The sequence below is a fragment of the Rhipicephalus microplus genome, chromosome X (assembly GCF_043290135.1).
Source record: "Rhipicephalus microplus isolate Deutch F79 chromosome X, USDA_Rmic, whole genome shotgun sequence".
Taxonomy (NCBI): domain Eukaryota; kingdom Metazoa; phylum Arthropoda; class Arachnida; order Ixodida; family Ixodidae; genus Rhipicephalus; species Rhipicephalus microplus.
The window spans coordinates 19810306-19832343 of record NC_134710.1 but is presented as its reverse complement, the minus strand read 5'-3'; the positions used below and the strand labels follow the sequence as shown (position 1 = coordinate 19832343).

The window sequence follows — 22038 nt, the reverse complement described above, 5'->3', positions numbered from 1 at the left end:
TTGCACCACACAGGTTGTGGAAATGTATGTTTTTAGTACACACATTGCCAGCAAGCCATACCATTGGAAAGAAAGCATATTGCATATCTCAAATACGGATCTTTTATGAAGATTTCGGGCCCGAATCACGTCCCCCATGTCGATACAGTCCTCCAATATGAGTAAAATCTTGACTCCAATTCCAAAATACTGCTTGGGTTTCACGGTTACGGTTAAAGACATGGTCATCGTATATAGGGTGCCTCACGAAAACAGTGTTTTAGGCCAGTCATGCCTGTGTAGCCCGCACACATGATTTTTAAAAATAATGTGGGGCAAAGAGAGTCATGTGTAGGCCGCGGGCCGCATGCGACCCACGACTGCGTACTTGAGACCCCTGTTTTAGAGCAGCGCCGGGAACGGTGCCCTCAAAAGGCGCACTTGCCGCTACCACACAAACGCGAGGTTAGAATTCAATTTTTGCGCAGCCTATATTTTCCCGACGTGCAGTGCTCAAATTCGGGTTCACATGGTGTCATAGAAAAAGGATTTTAATCTATACCAACACGAAACTCAACGAAGGTTTTTTCGAAACTGTTCTCTTTCTAAACTTGATTTGCACCGTGAGCAGAAAATATTCATGCGGTTCATACACTCAGCACTGCCGTAAAAATTAGTTTAGTTTATGCATCTTTTTTTTTCTTACAGCAATGATTATCCTACATGGTAGCGAAACAGAGAATTTTCTCGTTTAACCTGCGTAGAAATGCTCACCGGTTGTAAATAATGAAAGTATTGCACCATTAATGAATACGGCGCGAACTAATAATCATTTACGCGAGTGAATGATGCTACTGTACTGTGATGCGGCATGGCGTAAACGGTGATATGTTTCTGGACATGATAAAACAGAAGACTGGAATATGAACCATCATGGGGATGCTTGTTGTTGGCGTTCCTTAAATCTATCGAAATGTGTTAAAATAAGATGGCAACAGAAAATATTGTATGTAGGATACTATAATTGCAAAAAAGCTTATAAATAAAGCTACCATCTCCGATTGAACTACGGAATCTCGTCGTATGCAGTGTTTGCGCGACGTACCATACTGGAGCCTTCCCCAGCCCATGACGCACACCGTGGTGTCCTGAACCAGGTCCGAGTTAACGGGAGGAAGGGCTACCGTCGTCAGAGACTCCCACGGGATCGGCTCCACAAGCGTAAGCAGGGCTATGTCGTTGTCGTAGGTGGGAATGATGTACTCCTCGTGCTGTATGAAGCTCAGCACGTTGCGCACTATATTTTGGGCGTCGTCGCTCGATGACAGGTTGTAGTCGCCCACGTTCACCGACAGCATGGACGCCGTTTTACTGCGTTGAACAGAGGGTAAAGTGTGCATGTATCAATCATTAACCAGGGCAACTGCAACGGTGACATAAGTTTATTGATTGATATGTGTGGTTTAACGTCCCAAAACCACCAAATGATTATGAGAGACGCCGTAGTGGAGGGCTCAGGAAATTTCGACCACCTGTGATTCTTTAACGTGCACCCAAATTTGAGCACATGGGCCTACAACATTTCCGCCTCCATCGGAAATGCAGCCGCCGCAGCTTGGATTCGATCCCGCGACCTGCGGATCAGCAGCCGTGTACCTTAGCCACTAAACCACCGCGGCGGGGTGACATAAGTTTCATCATCATCATCATCATCATCATCATCATCATCATCAGCCTGACTACGTTCACTGCAGGACAAAGGCCTCTGCCATGTTCCGCCAGTTAACCGGGTCCTGTGCTTGCTGCTGCCAATTTATACCCGCAAACTTCTTAATCTCATCTGCCCACCTAATCTTCTGTCTCCCCCTAACCCGCTTCCCTTCTCTGGGAATCCAGTTAGTTACCCTTAATGACCAGCGGTTATCCTGTCTACGCGCTACATGCCCGGCCCATGTCCATTTCCTCTTCTTTATTTCAACTATGATATCCTTAACCCCCGTTTGTCACCTAATCCACTCTGCTCTCTTCTTGTCTCTTAAGGTTACACCTACCATTTTTCTTTCCATTGCTCACTGCGTCGTCCTCAATTTAAGCTGAACCCTCTTTGTAAGTCTCCAGGTTTCTGCTCCGTAGCTAAGTACTGGCAAGATACAGCTGTTATATACCTTCATCTTGAGGGATAGTGGCAATCTACCTGTCATAATTTGAGAGTGCTTGCCGAATGTGCTCCACCCCATTTTTTATTTTTCTAGTTACTTCAATCTCGTGGTTCGGCTCTGCGGTTATTACCTGCCCTAAGTAGACATAGTCTTTTACGACTTCAAGTGCACTATTACCTATCTCGAAGCGCTGCTCCTTTCCAAGGTTGTTGTACATTACTTTCGTTTTCTGCAGATTAATTTTAAGACCCACCTTTCTGCTCTCCTTGTCTAACTCCGTAATCATGAGTTACAATTCGTTCCCTGAGTTACTCAGCAATGCAATGTCATCGGCGAAGCGCAGGTTACTAAGGTATTCTCCATTAACTCTTATCCCTAACTGTTCCCATTCTAGGCTTCTGAAAACCTCCTGTAAGCACGCGGTATATTAGCATTGGGGAGATTGTATCCCCCTGCCTTACACCCTTCTTGATTGGTATTCTGTTGATTTCTTTATGAAGCACTATGGTAGCAGTTGATCCCCTGTAGATTTCTTCCATAATGTTTATATATACTTCATCTACGCCCTGATTCCGCAGTGTCTGCATGACAGCTGATATTTCTACTGAATCAAACGCCTTCTCGTAATCTATGAAGGCTATGTATAGTGGTTGGTTATACTCTGAGCATTTCTCTATTACCTGATTGATAGTATGAATGTGGTCAATTGTTGAGTAGCCTGTTCGAAATCCTGCTTGTTCCTTTGGTTGATTGAATTCTAATGTTTTCTTTACTCTGTTAGTAATTACCTTTGTAAATAGCTTGTATACTACAGAGAGCAAGCTGATCGGCCTATAATTTTTCAAGTCCTTGCAATCTCCTTTCTTATGTATTAAGATGATGTTAGCGTTCTTCCAAGACTCTGGTACTCTTCCCGTCAGGAGACACCTCGTAAACAGGGTGGCTAGTTTTTCCAACACAATCTGTCTTCCATCTTTCAGCAGATCTGATGTTACCTGATCCTCATCAGCAGCGTTGCCTCTTTGCATGCTCTCCAAAGCTTTTCTGACTTCGTCTATCATTACTGGTGGGGTGTCATCTGGGTTACTGCTAGTTCTTATGGTATTAAGGTCGTGGTTGTCTCGGCTACTGTACAGATCTCTGTAAAACTCCTCCGCTATTTTAACTATGCTATTCATATTGGTAGTTATTTTGCCTTATTTGTACCTTAATGCATACATCTGACTTTTGCCTATCCCAAGTTTCTTCTTCACTGCTTTGACGCTTCCTCCGTTTTTCAGAGCGTGTTCAATTCTCTCCATGTTATACCTTCTTACATCGCATACCTTACGTCTATTAATCAACTTCTAAAGCTCTGCCAGTTCTATTTTGTCTGCTGTACTTGACACTTTCATAATTTGACGCTTCTTAACTAGGTTCTTTGTTTCCTGGGAAAGCTTGGAAGTGTCCTGTCTTACTACCCTGCCTCGAACTTCCACTGCGCACTCCGTAATAATACTGGGGAGACGACGACGAAGTGTCTATTTCATAGAACGCTTGTACACTTGTCTCAAATTTTCTATTTGTTTCACCGCAAATTCTGGGAGCTGCTGCTCCCTCCTTGCGAGAATGGATGAAGAAGCCTCTCAGGATTTTCGAGGTGTACAACCGCTACGTCTGGCAGCGGCTAGGAAACGTGAGACCACCTCAAGTGGCACAGACAGCGAGGCAACGGAGCTCTATTCCGACGGTTTCGAGTCATCACGTGACGACTACACAGTCGTCATGAGCCGCAGTGCAAAAAGAAGACTGCTACGAACATCGTCGACGACGAGTATATCCAACATGCAGGCTACCGCGCAGCGTTGGCCACACACTATACTCTTCATGGCTGTGGACCCTTCAGCCAACCTACGGCGGCTTAACAGGCAAGTCCTCTCTGCATACCTCGAAGGACTCGCTCCAAATGAAATTAAAGACGTCAGGGTCAACTCACGGAAGAATATTTTGGCAGTTGATGTTCTACACCGTAGTGCGCTGCAAAGCCTGCAGAACATCTCGGAAATCGACAGAGTGACAGTTAAATCAGTGATCCCCACTGACTGTAAGGGCAGTGTTGGCGTCATTTATGACGTGGACATTTACATTCCCACTGACGATTTCCCAATCTTGATGAAGCCAACTACATACGACATCCTCATCAAGCACATCAGAAGGCTTGGTCAGTCACGATGCCTGAAGATTGTTTTTGAGGGAGACAGTCTTCCCCCACACGTCAAAGTTGGCCACGTTCGCCATCAGGTCCGTCCATACATACCGAAGCCCCTACAATGCTTCAGATGCTTCAAGATGGGACATGTCAAAGGAGTATGTACCAGCAATGTCGTGTGCCCGCGGTGTGCCGAACCTCATTCAGAAGACACCTGCCATGCAACTGCGTTCAAATGCTCCAATTGCCACGGCGCTCATAAAGCGTCGTCTAAAGATTGCCCACGAGTGAGAAATGAACGCGCGGTGCTGAAACGCATGGTGCGCGACAATTCAACGCACAGGGAAGCCGCTGCTACTGTCAGGCGACGTCGGCGTCACCACAGAAGATCATCACGCAACGTGGCATCTGCCGATAGAGACCCGTCATCTCAAGCAAGAAGAACTGGCCCCCCATTGTCAAGCTCTGCGAAGACGGATACACCGAAAACAGAATCAGGGTCAAGACTCCCACATCGTGAAGAGTGGCCATCACTTCCACGAACACAGCCTGTTTCCGAGGTGCATCGATCCCCGCCAACCTCAATGCCATCACGAACCACTGATGAAAAGACAACTGAGGATCGCCAGGTCATCAACATGTTGCAGACCCTTATGAGCGCAATGCGCATGCTCCTAAGCAACATGAACACCCCATCAGCACAGAGCGCACTCCAAGTGCTGGACACTTTGAGTCCGGTGCTTGCAGCTCTAAGATAAAACGATGGCCCGCAACATGTTATCCTTTCACGAGGAGGTCAAGAACGCATCTGTCCTTCAGTGGAATGCCAGAGGAATTAGGGCGCGTATGTATGAGTTCCGGCAATATGTATTCACAAACCAGTTCTCTATAATTGTGATTTGTGAACCGAACCTGTCAGCCCAGATGAGACTGTCTGGATATGAGTGCTTTATGTCTTCTACCCATGGAGAACGCAGCAAGGTCGTTGTGTTCATACGGCGCGACTTAACTTATGTTCATCACCCTGTACCCCCTGATGAAGAAAACCAGTACGTTTGCCTAACAGTAAAAAACAAGAAGACCACGTTCACCATCATCGGAGCCTACTTACATCCATCAAGTCGTCTAGACCGAGAGCGCTTGCGCGGAATTTTGAATTCAACTCTCCAGCCATGGGTGATAACTGGTGACTTCAATGCCCACCACTACTTATGGGGAAGCTCCAGGGTCAACACTAGAGGTAGACAGTTAGTGTCTTTCGCTTCTGAATGTGAACTTATCCTCGTGAATGATGGCAGCCCTACTTATCTGCGCGGATCGGCCTATAGCAGTTGCCTGGACCTCACTTTCGTCTCACGCTCGTTCACACGCAGAGTGCACTGGTTTTCGGATTTGGAAACAAGGGGTAGTGACCACATCCCAACATACCTGAAGAATGACGGCTTTCCAAGTCTCAAGTCCTCCAGAGCCGTCCAGTGCACCGATTGGCAAAAATACAAGTTAATCATGGAAGACTATGTTGGCGCCTCACCTTTCAACCTAGAGGACGCAATAAAGAGTGCCCTACAGTCAACGACGCGTTCGCTTCCGGTGAGCTCATCTCGCACTGATATGGACATTGATCTCGAGAAACTCCGAGCGATTCGTCGTCGTGCAGAACGACGTTATAGACGCACGAGGTCACTTGATGATCTGAGAGTGGCCAGACGCACACAAAAGAAAATACAGCGTCACATGGACAAGTTGGCCAAGCAACGATGGGTATCTTTTTGCGAGTCTTTGGATCCCAGAAAGCCTCTGTCACTAATCTGGAGAACTGTCCGGGGTCTTCGTACAACCATTACTCAGCGCTACCCATTAAAATCTCTGGCACTTCACTTACGCTGCGAAAAGATTGATGTCGCAGATTCCTTCTGTCGAAGGATTGCCTGCGGCTCAAATTCAACTGGGACAAAGACACCCGACTTTTCTGTATCCTCACGTGATCCCTGAATGGAGATTTCGTTTTCAATGGATGAACTAAAGGCTGCGCTTGCTTTGTGTAGACGTTCTTCAGCGCCAGGACCTGACGGCATTACTTACCGCGCTCTGTGTCACCTAGGAGATCAAGCTCGGCAGGCACTCTTACAGCTGTACAACGACTCCTGGCAAACTGGCATGGTTCCACAGGAATGGAAGTCAAGTCACCTGATTCCACTTCTCAAAGCCGGCAAGTCACCCTTGGACATTTCCTCTTACCGCCCGATTGGCCTCGCGAGCTGTGTGGGAAAAGTTATGGAAAGGATGATTTTAACGCGTCTGGAATGGTACTTCGAATTCTACGAAATATATCCAGATGCCATGTCCGGGTTCAGACAAGGCCGCTCGTCAATTGACAATGTAGTTGACTTGGTGACATATGTAGAACACCAGAAGGCCTGCAAGCTGTTATCTGTTGCTCTGCTCTATTTCTTGATGTTAAAGGGGCCTACGACAATGTCACCCAAGAAGCCATTATCAGCCCACTAGAAGGAGTGGGACTCGGTGGCAGGATATATACGTGGGTTCAGAGCTACCTACAGAATAGATCATTTCACGTGCAGACAGAGAATGGCCCGACACCCGAGTATCACTGCAGCCGAGGAGTCCCGCAAGGCGGAGTGCTAAGCCCGACGCTGTTGAACCTAACACTCATTGGACTAGTTGGCAAGCAACCAAGCAGTGTACGACTTTTCGTTTATGCTGATGACATCTGTGTGTGGACATCAGGTGTGACTCGACTTCAACTTCGCGCTCGACTTCAGAAGGCAGCATCAGTGACATCGTACCACTTACGCAAACAAGGGCTTGAAATCGCAAGTGAGAAGTGTGCAGTCGTGGCCTTTACCAGAAAACTAATGTCCGCTTACGGCATATCAATTAACGGGCAGTTGGTGTCATGCAGCCGGAGTCACAGGTTCTTGGGAGTCGTAATCGACCAAAACCTGTCTTGGACACCCCACGTAAACTACGTGAAAAAGCGGCTGACTGCCATTTGTCACTTATTCAGGTTTCTTGCTGGGAAAAGTTGGGGAATGTCTGTCGAGTCTATGTTACAGCTGTACAAGGTATTATTTACTGGATTCCTGCGGTATAGCCTACCTGTTATATCTAACACATGCAAAACGAACCTGCGCACAATCCAAAATATTCAAGCCCAAGCGCTTAGGATATGCCTTGGTTTACCCCGCTGCGCATCAACAGCTGAAACAATTGCCATTGCACAGGACTACTCGATCATGACGCACATCACCATTGAAAAGATGCGTACGTACCTCAGGCAACATGCTAGGAATCCTTCCCACCACTTGGCAACCCTCGCTACTGAGAGGCCCCGCACGAAATTTAGTGCGATTGTCTGCGCTCATCGTGCGTCGTTTACGTCAGGTTTTACGCCTGCTGAGAAACTGGTGTATCCTCCGTGGTGCCTGACACTTCCACAAGTACGTGTTTCAATTCCAGGAATACAGAAAAAATCAAATTTGCCTTCATCAGCCCTAAAACAATTGAGCTTGAGCCATCTGCACGAAATGTACAACAACCACGTGCACATATACACCGATGGTTCAACCACAGCGTCTGGTTCTGGTGGTGCGGTGGTGATTCCAGGTAGAGGAATCACTTTGCGAATCAAACTGTCACATGCCACTACGTCCACAGCGGCAGAACTTGCGGCTTTGCGTGGCGCCACAGAGTACATCAAATCCCAAAGACCTAGTAAATGGGCTGTGTTTTCCGACTCAAAACCAGCCCTACAGAGCATGCAGTCAGTCCTTCGACGAGGTTGCCATGAACAATTAACTTACGAAGTTGTCAAGCTCGTTCACCACGTCACAGAAACAGGCCACGAGGTCAAGTTTCAGTGGCTTCCTGGCCATTGTGGGATCAGTGGCAATGATTCCGCAGACAACGCGGCTCGTACATCGCACCAAGAAGAATACACCCTTCCGATTCCTTTGTCAAGGACTGACGCTGCAAATCAACTTCGTCACCTAGCACGTAGTCTGGGCCAGCAGGAGTGGAACACCCCAAGCATAAGACATACGAGACTATACCAAATAAATCCTCGACTGGAACTTCGACCTCCATCCGGACTTCGTCGACGTGAAGCTTCACTTTTTTGTCGCCTATGTTGGGGTTGCCTTCACAAAAGCATATAGAACCCTCATCGGATTGACCGACAATGCGGAATGCGACGTCTGCTGCACCAAAGAAGACATCGACCATCTGATATGTCATTGCCCTCGATTTGCCTCTGAAAGACAGAAGCTTTCGGACGCATTGCGACAATTGGACGATCGGCCACTCTCTGTGCAGATGCTACTGGAACACCGTCATCGCTTTTCGTCGGCTCAAAAAGCAGTCAAAGCTGTCTTGTGCTTTTTGAGGACTACAGGCCTATGTGACCACCTTTAACTTTTGTGTAGTGCCACCGCCGCATACGCGCCAGCCGATTGACTGACAATCCTCCTTTTTTTTTATCTCTCTCTCTCTCTGTCTCTTCTCTTTCCTCTCTCTCTCTCATCTTTATGCCCCCTTTCTATTCCCCCAGCGTAGGGTAGCAAACCGGGCATGTGCCTGGTTAACCTCCCTGCCTTCCCTCTTGTTGTTTACCCCCCCCCCCCCCGTAATAATACTCGTCAGATTATCATTCATGGTATCTACGCTAAGGTTGGTTTCCTCACTAAGAGCCGAGTACCTGTTCTGCAGCGACACTCTGAATTCCTGTACTTTCCCTCTCAGTGCTAGCTCATTGATTGGCTTCTTGCGTATCAGTTTCTGTCGTTCCTTCTTCAAGTCAAGGCGAATTCGAGACCACACCATTCTATGGTCACTGCATCGTACCTTGACAACCACTTCCACATCCTGCACGATTCCTGGGTGTGCAGTCATTATAAAGTCTATTTCGTTCTTATTTTCGCCATTAGGGCTTCTCCATGTCCACTTGCGGTTTTCTCGTTTTCGGTAGAAGGTATTCAGAATCCGCAAATTATTGCGTTCTGCGAATTCTACTAGTAGCTCTCCTCTGGCGTTTCTAGTGCCGATGCCATAATCTCCTACTGCCTGGTCTCCAGCCTGCTTCTTCCCTACCTTTGCATTAAAGTCGCCCATCACTATAGTAGACTGTGTTTTTACCTTACTCATTGCCAATTCCGCGTCTTCATAGAAGCTTTCAACTGAAGCGTCATCATGGCTGGATGTAGGCGCCTAAGCCTGTACTACCTTCATCTTGTATCTTTTATTCAGTTTAATTACGATACCTACCACCCTTTCATTAATGCTATAGTATTCCTCTGTGTTGCCAGCTATGTTTCTGTGAATTAGGAGCCACACTTCCAGTTGTCTTCTGTCTGCCAAGCCCCGATAGCAAAGGACGTGCCCATTCTGTAGCACCGTATAGGCCTCATCTGTCCTCGTAACCTCACTGAGCCCTATTATATCCCATTTAACACCCTCTAGCTCCTCGAATAGTACAGCTAGACTTCCCTCACTAGATAAGGTTCTAGCGTTAAACGTTGCCAAGTTCAGGTTCCAATGGCGGCCTGTCCGGATCCAGAGATTCTTAGCACCCTCTGCTGCGTTGAAGATCTGACCGCCGCCGTGGTCAGTTGCTTCGCAGCTGCTGGGGACTGAGGGCCGTGAGTTATTTGACGTATGCATGTGGGAGGTAGTGGCCAGATACGGCACCAGGGTGGCCAATGCTTCTCTGGTGAGGGAGTGCGTTCCCGGCGGTGGTTACCGGTGAGGCCGAACCCCAGGCCTCTTAATGCAGTTCCATCAACACGCGGATTTTTTTTTAATCCGGTTGGGAACTGCGCGGCACCGGGATTTGAGCCACGGAGCTCTTGCATGCGAGGCGGATGCTCTAACTACTACGCCATCGCCGCACTATAAGTTTAGGCCCGACATAAGTTTAGGCCCGAGCTATTCACAGCTTGAGGACGAGAGTAAGGTTCACTTGCAGAGAGATGTCATGCAAGAATTATACAGGTGCTCTAAATAGATACACATAGAAAGGACGTTCTACATGGCTGAAGATAACTTTGTATGATAAATAGCTGATACGTGTTCATGGTTAGCATATCTTTTCTTGACATGAAAACACGCGCAAACTCATGTGTACCATGCATGTGTCAATGAACAGGCGGAATATGGTGACTGAAACGGGCGATGGCAACAGCGGTATAGGAAAATGGGCTTAGATTTGTAATGCAGATTGTATCAATGTTGGAATAGTTTCACGATGATAGAGTGCAGGGTAACGTACATATACGCTCATAGAAATTTAATCGGGTTATTGCCGGACAGCTGGTCATTCGCCTGCGGGAAAACAGCGGTGCACTGCGCGCGGTGCACCTTAGCGAACAAGCTTCCCTCTATTTTTGTCCATGGGAGTTGCTTCGCGTCAAAAAACTATAGTTTTATACAGGTGCCCCTTAGCGCTGTGAGGGGGCGTCAGAGATTCCGGGCTTTGCCAGCGTTTAGTAGCACACCGTAAATATATTGACCAAACAGACAAGTGGTGCACCATGGTCGAAAAAGCCACGCGAACGGACTCGTGAGTCGGCTCGCTCATAATCACTCAAACTCAGATCGAGCCGCGAGTCTGAATCAGTAGGAGGTGGGTTTGAGTCCTAGTGAGTCCGGCCGAGAAAAAAAATTAGTCTAAATTCGAGTGAGTTCAAACGGCGATGTTTATTTCACGAGTGAGTCTGAGTAAGCTCGACGTTTTTTGCCCACCTATGCCTACATAAATCGCTTAAAAACACAGCGCTGCTCTATAACACACACAAGAACACGGATGCTTCGTGGTGGACTTGATCCAACAAGCTCGCATCCGAACCCTATCAACATATATAGCATAATATTGTTATAGATATAAGAAAGTAGTAATTGATACATTTGCGTGTCACTCAGAAAAGGCGACCGCTCTGTGACGATATAAATTTTTGGATGAAGGCCTGTCATCATGAGAGAAAAAGTGGCGGCAGGTCATCTCGTGTGAACAAGCTGATCGCTTATTCATCGCTCTTGATGTTTTGTTTCCAATGTGCGCAAAATAGCCACTTTTTCTACGACTGTGTACAGTAAAACTCCGTGGCAGCACCTGCGATGCTTTTTTTTTAGACAGGTCACATAATGTTTTGCTAATTTATACTTTAACAAAAAACGGATAATCACCACACATCACACGCAAAGATCAAGTGGTTGATTTGTACGCTTGCCATTTCTCCTTAGCAGACTCTATTTCGAGGAGTCTTAATTCTAATTTCGTCATCATTCGTCATGGAATGTTTCGGTCTCACGTAACCTGATTCGGAGCCTTGACCTTCGATGACGAATATTTCATATCAGGCGTGTTTTTTCCAATTTCTATACACCGAAATGGTATAAACTGTGATGCCCTACAACATTTGCGTATGAACAGCTGCGCTAAAGTTCATAATAGAAAAGTTACTTTACAAGTACTTTTTAAAGGTAGCCTTAGCAGCGGCAAAGTGTTTCCGTCTCCCCGCAGAATTCAATGGTAAATGCGACAGGTGCCTTACCGTCATATCCTTTGCATAAAAAAGCTGACGAGAAAAGGAAAGCACACCTCGTACACGTGACATTTATGGAATCACACTAAGTTCTGTAAGAATATCAGTCGCCTCTGTGTTCTGCCATAATAAATACGTGCAGCTTTATTGGCTTCGTTCCGAATGCCAGCAAGCGTCGCAAGTCCTTTATCTCATTGAAATTCGTGCCCCATCCATTGCTTTATTATTTTGTTGCTGTGGGCTGCTTCCAGTTAGGGGACGCCCGTTCATCCGAATGAAATCTTGTGCGCAGATTACGAGGACGGAACGTGACCCGTGTTTCCTGGTGGAGCGATGATTGGGTGAGGTACCGCGGTAGTGAAATATTTGAACTGGGTTTATGAAGCCAGTGCTTCGTTCCCTGTGAGTCGTTTTTTGTAACGTAGTTATTATGATTACATGAATTTCTTGCGGCGTTATGCCTTATTTGTCGAATGTTTAATTTGTATTCTAAGCTAGTACTGCTATAGTAGAACGGTGTTATTATTTTTTGTTACTTTTGTGTTTAGTGCTTATTTGCTACGTGATAATTTATTGTATGTAACTTTTTTCACCTTTTTATGTGCGTGTATTTATTTTATTTATCTTTTTTCTCGTGCAGTTGTCGCGTTGTAAGCGTATTTAACCTGATGTATGTGACGCTACGATGACTGGGTGACGTGGCCTGGCTCATACGCCATCTTTATTCTACTCTCACTTCTTCCTCATCTACTTCTTCTAACCATCCCTGCCTTCTTACGTCGCACGATTCCCCCTCCCCCCGAAAGATGGCACCGGTTACGAGCTACAACAAATTGCAGAGAATAAACAAAATAATGGCCAAATTCACAGTTTGACGTCCCGACATAGTTTCACAATCTCACTAAATCTTCAAGGCCGAGGGAGCAGTCCGGTGATTTTTATGACGACTCTGGTGGTCGAGCTTGACTGTTGCGTTCCGGACAGAGCGGGCTACACATGGATACCGACAATACTGCTTGAACTGTTCTGGGGACTAAGAAAGGTTGGAACGCATCGTTGCATCGGCGGCTCGTACGTCGTCGGGGTTGTATTTTTTGTCGTGAATGGTGCAATTCCGGTGATTCTTGCTTTCGTGCTTTTTGACCGACTGTGACGAAGTGCCTGAGTGCTTGCCGTGTGCAAGCAGTGCTTTTGCGTCTTTCTCGGCGTTTTTTGTGGTGGTGCAGTCGGTGTAATAGCAGGTGCAGGGAGCGTTTCTGGTGACTTTTCTTTGTGCGAAATTGCCTGACGTCTTGAATCGGTCTTTGGTTTAGAGATCTTATTTTCCGATGTTCTTTTATTGGTGCATGCGCTTCCGTTGAATTTCGCGTTCGTCAATGCCCTCATTGCAGTTTCTCTCGTTGTAGCATGGGTTTATGAACTTGGCTTTGCTTGCTTTGCTGAGGCTGCTCAAGAGATGGCTGTAGTGGCGCCCGTTCAGGAATGGGGCATTCATTTCGTTCGGTGTTTGACGCGTCCTGTAGACAGCTGATGAATGATGAACGGGTGTCTTGCTTGTCGGGCATAGTTGGCAATGCATCATCATTGCTAGCATGCTCTTCAGAGGCTTCGGTGACGGGGTTCATTAAGGGTGCTTCCGATAGACAACTGTGTACAAGGCTTGATGTATCATGCACTTCTGAATTTGTTCGATTCTTGGATTGGTGACCACTGCATGAAGGTATCACATGTGACATGGCATTACTAGGTTTGAACTGCAAATTTTGGCAATTCTGCGGTGCCGTAGAAATGACAGGGAGCTCTTCAGGGGCTTATTTTTCGCTGTTCACTGCGAGTGGTCCTGGCGCCTGGTAGCGTGCGACGTTCGATGCGCCTAACCCTTCGGTGTTGCTTCGACTGTCGAGGGTGTGTGCACCGGACGGTGATGCATGAGCCCGTGCGAAAGGAGCATGGCTCGACTGGGTATTTTCTTGGTGTGTGAACTCGTCTATCGTGAACATGGTTTCCTTATGAGGCAAACGGTGAGCGTCAGGAGCGCTTGAAGAGCCGCGTGATGGAAAACCGCGTGGTGGACCACGTATGCGAGACGAAGAATTACGAGCATCAGGTCGGTGGGCAATGTCTCGCGTCGTAGGCTGGAGTGAGGACTTTCTAAATGCCGGCTTTCGTGCAGAAGAGAGGCGTGCTTGATGGTTAGGTTTTTCCCAAAACACGCATGGTCTTCTGAAAGTAAACTCATGTGCCACTTCGTCTTGAGGCACTTGTCGATTCGCACTGGACTTTCGAATGCTTGAGGACTGCTTAGGAAATTGACGATAGTGTGCAGTTGTCTCTAGATGGTTGGCAATGAGTAAGTCTTGGTCATAGTCATTAAACATATTCTGAATGTATATCATGTAGAAATAAGCTATGTAACTAAATAAGATATGTATAATGTCACTTATTTGTATATGTATGTTACTGATGTGTGAATATGTGTAATATGGCACTGATGCAGACTGTATCAGGAGGTCAAGACCTCGTCAGGCTATTTAGCCTTTAGTCTTTGCCTCCCGCAGGGAAGTTTTTGTATTTTTTTTTCCTGCAAATAAACTTTGAAACTTTGAAACTTTGAAAACGGGTAATCATCTCCTCTTTGATTTTTTTGCCATGACTCGTCGTTCTCGAATATGTGAATAAGGTAAAATTTAAATGCCTCACCAGTGACGTAGTCGCTGAAGTTCATAACCATCTCCCGTTTCGACCAAGATGCAGCGGTAGCGTGGAGCTCGAACAGGTCGAACCAGTCCTGCACGGGTCCATCGTCCGCTGCTCCGGTGTACTTAGGAATGGGAAGGTCATCTGATGCTGCTGTCATGATGCTTGTCGCTGTGTGCGGCTAGGAGATGATTCCGTAGTCGATGTATGGTCAGGGCGTCTTGTGTAGAACTGCGTCGATGATGAGACACTGATCAAGTGGCTGGGAGGTCTTCATCCTGTCGACTCGTGTGACGCTACGATGACTGGGTGACGTGGCCTGGTTCATACGCCATCTTTATTCTACTCTAACTTCTTACTCATCTACTTCTCCTAACCATCCCTGCCTTCTTATGTCACATGTATATGTACTTATGATAGTCTATTTGAATTGCTTTACTTGTTTGGTTTGCTCGCCAATGCACGGAACTGCTTGTCATTACTGCCCTGTGTAATTTTAATATAGTCTGGTCGTTGGGTCTCGTCAAGCTACCTATGTAGCTTTCAACCCGACGGAACCATCCAGCATGTATAACCTGGAAAAATAAAATTGAATTGAATCAAACTCAATGTGCAGAGCTCGATCATATCAATGAGAACGGATAGGTCACTCTTTTGTTTCGTCAGCGAGCTTCGTTTGTCGCACTCACAGCCGCTTCTTGCCTTCAAAATGCAGGATTGACGGCCATTGTCATTGGGTTAAAGTGAAATTTGTAGACATTCCGGGAAAAAAGGTTTCTGCTTGATTACAGTAGTCACATTGAGGGAAAAGAACGAAACCAGGTATCTGCAAAGAAAAAATTAGCGATGGTATTCTGCGTCGTAGTTTATTTAATGTAACTCCAAACTGCATTGGGCTATACCATATGCAATACCACGGAAACGTACGGTGCTGAAAATATGCGTCGCTTATAACAGGAAGCTTGGTACGCTCCTCTTGAGTGCACAAATCTGAAAATTGTGCAATGGTGTAGTAGGAAGAGGATGTTTGAACTTTAAGGACAGGTCCTTTGACTGTTGCTGCCACCAGTGCGTCCACTGTTTCACTTAATGTTCATCTAGCGTGATTTATATCTCCCAAACCAAAAGAACAGGTCGTACATGATTGGGCATATATGCATAAAATTCTGTGAGATAGCTTGATCACTTTCGTACTGTGAAACCAGTGTGTATGACAAGTTGTCAGTAAATATGACTATACCGAAAAAAATATATGTTCAAAGTTTCCGCAATACTACAATATTTGCCATTAATTCCGCCTGGAATATTGTTGCGAATTCAGGCTATCAAAGGGAAAATTACCAGTTTAATTCTGCTGAATAAATGCCAACCCCTGCCTTCTCTACACTAATAGAATCACCTGAGGACATACTGCTGAACGTATTTGTAGACTTAGGTTGATCTTCCTACAACCAGATTGAACATCTAGTCAGCAGTAGTTTAGCATTCTTTGAAATATGTCATAGATTTCATTTACTGCTCCATGGTTGAGTAAATCTGCGAAAACTATCTCACAGACCACTAGTTAGTGTAAAAAAATATTTCGCTGAATCATGCTTGGCAATCGTGATTGAGCGAAATATCTTCCTGCTCTTTTACCCCTTGGACGTGAACCTCTTTTTTTCTTGTTCTAACTGATTGCTTCATCTTTCTTTACATTCCCCAATTCGGCATGTCTCGAGGGTCAGTTGTCGAAGCTTTGGTTTGAATATATATATATATATATATATATATATATATATATATATATATATATATTATTACGACGTGTATGTGCCGGATTGATAAGAGGGAATAGAAGTGTGGACTTGGGAAGAAGAAGATCTCTCGCCAGTTTTATCCGGTGCGGCCTCGCCATCCCAGCTTCCGTTCAATAAACTCCCGTACCCCTACTTCAGGCGTAACAGAGTGGTGGAAGGTGCTGGGTACAGTATACGTCGACGAACCACGGAGCCACAGCTGTTCGAACTTCGCCGGAGCCGTCGTATTGCCGGTCTGCCACCGACACCAACTGCCATGGCCGAGAGCGAAGGTCACACCTTCTCAACCACACAAAGGTCAGTGCCAGCTGCACCTCGATATCACTATATGGAACCCCGCCCGTTTGCGGGAAGAGCAGGAGAAGATGTGGATGCGTGGCTGACACAGTACAAAAGGGTGAGCCGGTACAACTGCTGGGATGCCACCGACCAACTGGGAAATGTCGCGCTGTTTCTCACGGAAACAGCTCTGATGTGGTACGAAAACCACGAAGATTCCTTAACAACGTGGGATCGTTTCACTGAAGAGCTCAAGAAATGCTTCGGCGACTCTGATTCAAAAAAGAAGAGCGCGGAGCGCACGTTGGCTCAAAGAGCTCAGACTCCTGGAGAAACGTGTACCACCTACATCGAGGAGGTCCTGATGCTCTGCAAGATCATAGACCCGTACATGACTGAAGAGGACATGGTCGGCCACCTTCTGAAGGGTATAGCAGAGGACGTCTACAACTTTTTGATAGGCAGGGAAGACCTCACTTCCGTCTCCGCCGTCCAACGCCACTGCCGTACTTTTGAGAAGCTAAAGACCCGTCGTATTGCCCCGAAATTTGGTAGGCTGGCAAATGTAACAACGGTCGCCAGCGTCGACGTGAGCCCGCCCGCCGACCTTGCCGCCACTATCCGGACAATAGTGCGGGAAGAACTACAGCGACAAGACACACTGTTCCACGACACCATCCGTCATACGCCTACCTCTTCATCCTACTACCCGGCCCCGTCAGCTCCTCTGCCACCATCAGTATGTGTGACAGACGTTCGCGAAGCTAGGGCTTCGTGGCCACGCCGAGACTCATTCCCGTCTGACCAGCGGTATGACCAACGTCTTCGTCCCGGCCCCGCCCCACAGAGGCGCGCAGCTCCCGTTCAGCAATCTGCTCCACCCCGTTCGGTTAGGCGACCCTACACAGCCCAGCGCTCTCAGCAGTGGTTCGGCGAGCGACCCCTACCCATCTGCTACAACTGTGGCGTCGAAGGCCACATTGCCAGGTACTGTAACTACCGGCAGCCGCCGAGGTACGACTGCCCACCGAGATCCCACCTGTCCGACTTTGCACAAGCACCAACGTTCCCTGGAAGCGCATCTTACGAGACACCAAGGCCGCTGCGAAACCGTTCTCCAGCCTCTGACCGCAGTCTGACACCCCCGCCAGCCCCTCGCTCCAATCGGTCGCCGTCTCCTAGGCGCCGCTACCCTTCGCCGCCTCCGGAAAACTAGGCAGCGCGGCCGCTGGGGGTGAGGTCGCTGGTGATTCGCTGCAAGAAGAGATACCTCCACCGGTGCTTATGTTTAAAAACAAAGTGCAAGTTTTTGTTGATGGTGTACATACGATGGCTTTGGTGGACACTGGAGCCGCTGTGTCGATCATGAGTGCTGCGTTCAAAGCTCGTTTGGGAAGAAAGGTGACCTTTTTGTTGGAGAAAGCGATAACGTTCTGTGGCGTGGGCGGCAACTCGTTGTGTCCGATTGGTGTTTGTACCGCGGCAGTGTTACTGAGTGATCAAGTGTTTGTGACAGAATTCACGGTTCTTCCGCGGAGCACTCATGACATCATTCTAGGCATAGATTTCTTGCGAATGTGCGGAGCCACTGTAGACTGTCGAAATGGCGAAGTTATCATAAGTGACGCTGTTCCTCATGGACTTATCGAGAATTCGGGTACGGAAAGCGGTGCGCTCCGAGTCTATGAAGATACCGTTATCCCGGCCTTCTGTGCTGTGCGCGTTCCAGTAGCTTCTTCGCATATTAACGACAATAAGACCAGTTTCGATGCGCTAGTGGAGCCTTTCCATCTAAGTTGTATAAAGAAGAACACGTTGGTACCCCACAGCATAGTTTCAGTGAGTGAAGGTCGTTCAGACCTTTGGACAACGAATTATTCAAACGAACCGGTGCTGCTACCAGGAGGACTTAAGCTAGCGTCGTTTAAAGAATACTCGCCAACAACAGTAGCTGTCCTCAGTGACGTTCGACGGGATGAACAAGTGACCGCCTGCTCAGACAGTTCGAAAGTTTTACCTATGGTTGATAAGGCGCTGACTGCCGACAAGCGCAGAATGCTTGTGGACGTTTTGTTAAAGTACTTGCAAGTTTTTGATTTCTCCCAGAGTGACCATACGCCTTCCATTCCTCCATTTCGTATACGCCATAGGATAAATACAGAAACAGCACAGCCAATCCGACAAAAACCGTACCGAGTATCGCCGTCCGAGCGCAAGATAATAGACAATCAAGTGCGTGAAATGCTCCAAAAGGGCATCATTCAAGAATCATCGAGCCCTTGGGCAGCTCCTGTGATCCTTGTGAAAAAGAAAGACGGTACCTGGAGATTTTGTGTCGACTATCGCCGTTTGAACTCCATCACGAAGAAAGATGTTTATCCTCTTCCACGAATTGATGACGCCTTGGACTGTCTCCATTCGGCGTCATACTTCTCGTCTATCGATTTACGTTCAGGCTACTGGCAGATTCCCATGCATCCAGCGGACAAGGAAAAGACTGCTTTCATAACTCCAGACGGACTTTATGAATTTAACGTGATGCCGTTTGGATTATGTAATGCTCCTGCCACATTCGAAAGGTTCATGGATACCATTCTGCGTGGCCTAAAATGGAATGTCTGTATGTGCTACCTAGATGACATCGTGATCTTTGGGCGCACATTTCGTGAGCACAACGAACGCGTGGACATTGTTCTGGAATGCATTAGAAACGCTGGCCTTGTACTTAATTCGAAGAAGTGTCATTTCGGCGAGCGACAAACCTTAGTACTTGGGCACCTTGTGAACAAAGATGGGATCAGGCCTGACCCGAGCAAGACAGCAGCTGTGAAAGCGTGCAAACCACCTCGCTCAACGAAAGAGCTTCGCAGCTTCCTAGGCCTGTGCTCGTACTTTCGCCGATTTATTCCTGCATTCGCCGACGTTGCCTTCCCCTTGACCAATCTGCTACGTCAAGGTACTAGCTTTGAATGGACACATGACTGTGAGACGTCTTTCAACCAACTCAAGTTCTTACTCACATCGCAGCCCATTCTCCGGCACTTCGACCCTTCGGCGCCGACCGAAGTTCATACTGACGCCAGTGGCATTGGCATAGGTGCAGTTCTAGTACAACGACACAGTGGAAAGGAACATGTCATTGCGTATGCCAGCAGAACTTTAAGTAAACCAGAACGGAATTACACAGTGACTGAGCAAGAATGTTTGGCACTCGTCTTCGCTGTACAGCGATTCCGTTCATACCTGTACGGTCGCCCCTTTCAAGTGGTCACAGACCATCATTCCTTGTGCTGGCTTGTAAGCCTCCGAGACCCATCTGGCCGCCTGGCACGCTGGGCCCTCCGCTTGCAAGAGTATGACTTCACGGTGTCATACAAGAGTGGCAGGAAGCACGCTGACGCTGACTGCCTTTCGCGGATGCCGCTTACTACAACACTTTGCGATGCCGACAATTTCGATCACCTAATTGCGTCAGTGACTCCAGTATTCCCGGACAAGACCACCTTTGAAAATGAACAGCGGAAGGATGTCAGCTTGGAGCCATTATTTGCTGAAGCACGAGCGTCCACTTTGGCCGGACGCTTTTGCGTTCGTGAAGGATTACTTTACAAGAGGACCTTCTCGGCCACGGGTTCCCGCTTCTTGCTGGTGGTGCCACACACACTCCGTTCCTCCATCCTGCGCGCCATGCACGACGACGCAACTTCGGGTCACCTGGGAATGACGCGAACACTCCTTCGTACACAGGAGCGATTTTACTGGCCACGCATGCGCCAGTCAGTTGAGCAGTACGTGGCCAGTTGCACTCAATGCCAGACGCACAAATCAGTCACGACTGCTCCGGCTGGACTTCTACAGCCTGTGACGCCTCCCAGCACTCCCTTTGAGCAAGTTGGCATTGACCTCGTGGGCCCTTTTCCACGCTCGGCAAAAGGCAACCGTTGGATTGTAGTGTGCGCCGATTACCTGACCCGCTACTGCGAAACGGCCGCCCTGCCATCTGCGACTGCTGGCGAAGTATCCTCCTTTCTCCTGCACTCTATCATACTGCGCCACGGACCTCCTCGCGTCATAATAAGCGACCGCGGCCGTCAGTTTACGGCAGACGTTGTTGAGGAACTGCTCCGTATGTGTGGCTCGGAACTTCGTCATTCGACACCTTACCATCCACAGACGAATGGCCTTACTGAACGAACGAACCGGACACTGGTGAATATGCTTTCAATGTACGTGGCGTCCAATCACAAGAACTGGGACGACGTCTTACCGTTCATCACGTATGCCTTCAACACTGCCCAACACGAAACCACCGGCCACAGCCCTTTCTTCCTTCTTTACGTTCGACCCCCTCGTTATACCCTGGACACTATCTTTTCGTTTTATGACAATGACGATCCTTCATTAGCTGAAACACTATGCCTTGCAGAAGAAACTCGGCGTCTTGCCCGCCTGCGTACTATAGCATCGCAAGACCGCTCAAAGCTCCGCTACGACAGCAAACACCGCCACGTCACATATGAACCGGGAGACCTTGTAATGGTGTGGAAGCCTATCCGCAAGCGTGGCTTGTCCACAAAACTTCTCGCCCACTACACTGGCCCATTCGTTGTCCTTGAGCGCCTCAGTGCAGTAGATTATAAAATAGCACGACTGACAGCTAGTGGGAGACGATCAACCAAGACCGAGGTTACCCATGTGGCTCGCCTCAAAGCTTTTAGACTGCGGGACGATGCATGAAACGCGCGGTGCGCTTCGTCTGCGAAGGGGGAAATATTACGACGTGTATGTGCCGGATTGATAAGAGGGAATAGAAGTGTGGACTTGGGAAGAAGAAGATCTCTCGCCAGTTTTATCCGGTGCGGCCTCGCCATCCCAGCTTCCGTTCAATAAACTCCCGTACCCCTACTTCAGGCGTAACAATATATATATATATATATATATATATATATATATATATATATATATATATATATATATATATATATATATATATGCAACTGGCTACACAATAAGAAGAAAAAAGAGTCAAAAGAGGTTCATGGCCCCTCTTCGGTCATCCAGTTGACTCCTTTTGGAAGGTAGAAGGCGAAAGTGAGAGTTAGGCCACACATATCACGCGGCTGGCGTTGTGGCACGGCCGGGTTGGTGACGACGCCTCCTCTCTGTTTGTTGGAGTGCTTTGCGTGTCTTGTAGTTTCGTCTGGTTGTGTACTCAAGAAAGCTTGTGCATCCGCGGGTGTGGTCACGCCATATTGTACGTGGAAGCTTCATGCTCGAAGTGAGGCTTGCAGTGTGCCTGTTAACGGCGAGTCTATAGTGCTTCCGTAGGCACTAATTATACAGCTTCATCTGGGCGTCTGCAGCAGTTATGCAGAAGT

At 47.6% G+C, this 22038-nt stretch overlaps 1 protein-coding gene across 1 annotated transcript in view; it reads right to left on the bottom strand.

Annotated features, from left to right (window-relative positions):
• Positions 1-22038, bottom strand: part of LOC119175697 (trypsin-1) — a 115589-nt gene that overhangs the window by 30686 nt on the left and 62865 nt on the right. The window contains exon 5 of the mRNA XM_037426637.2: positions 1085-1350. Within this exon, the coding sequence (XP_037282534.1) occupies positions 1085-1350 (266 nt within the window). The remainder of the gene's footprint in view (positions 1-1084; positions 1351-22038) is intronic.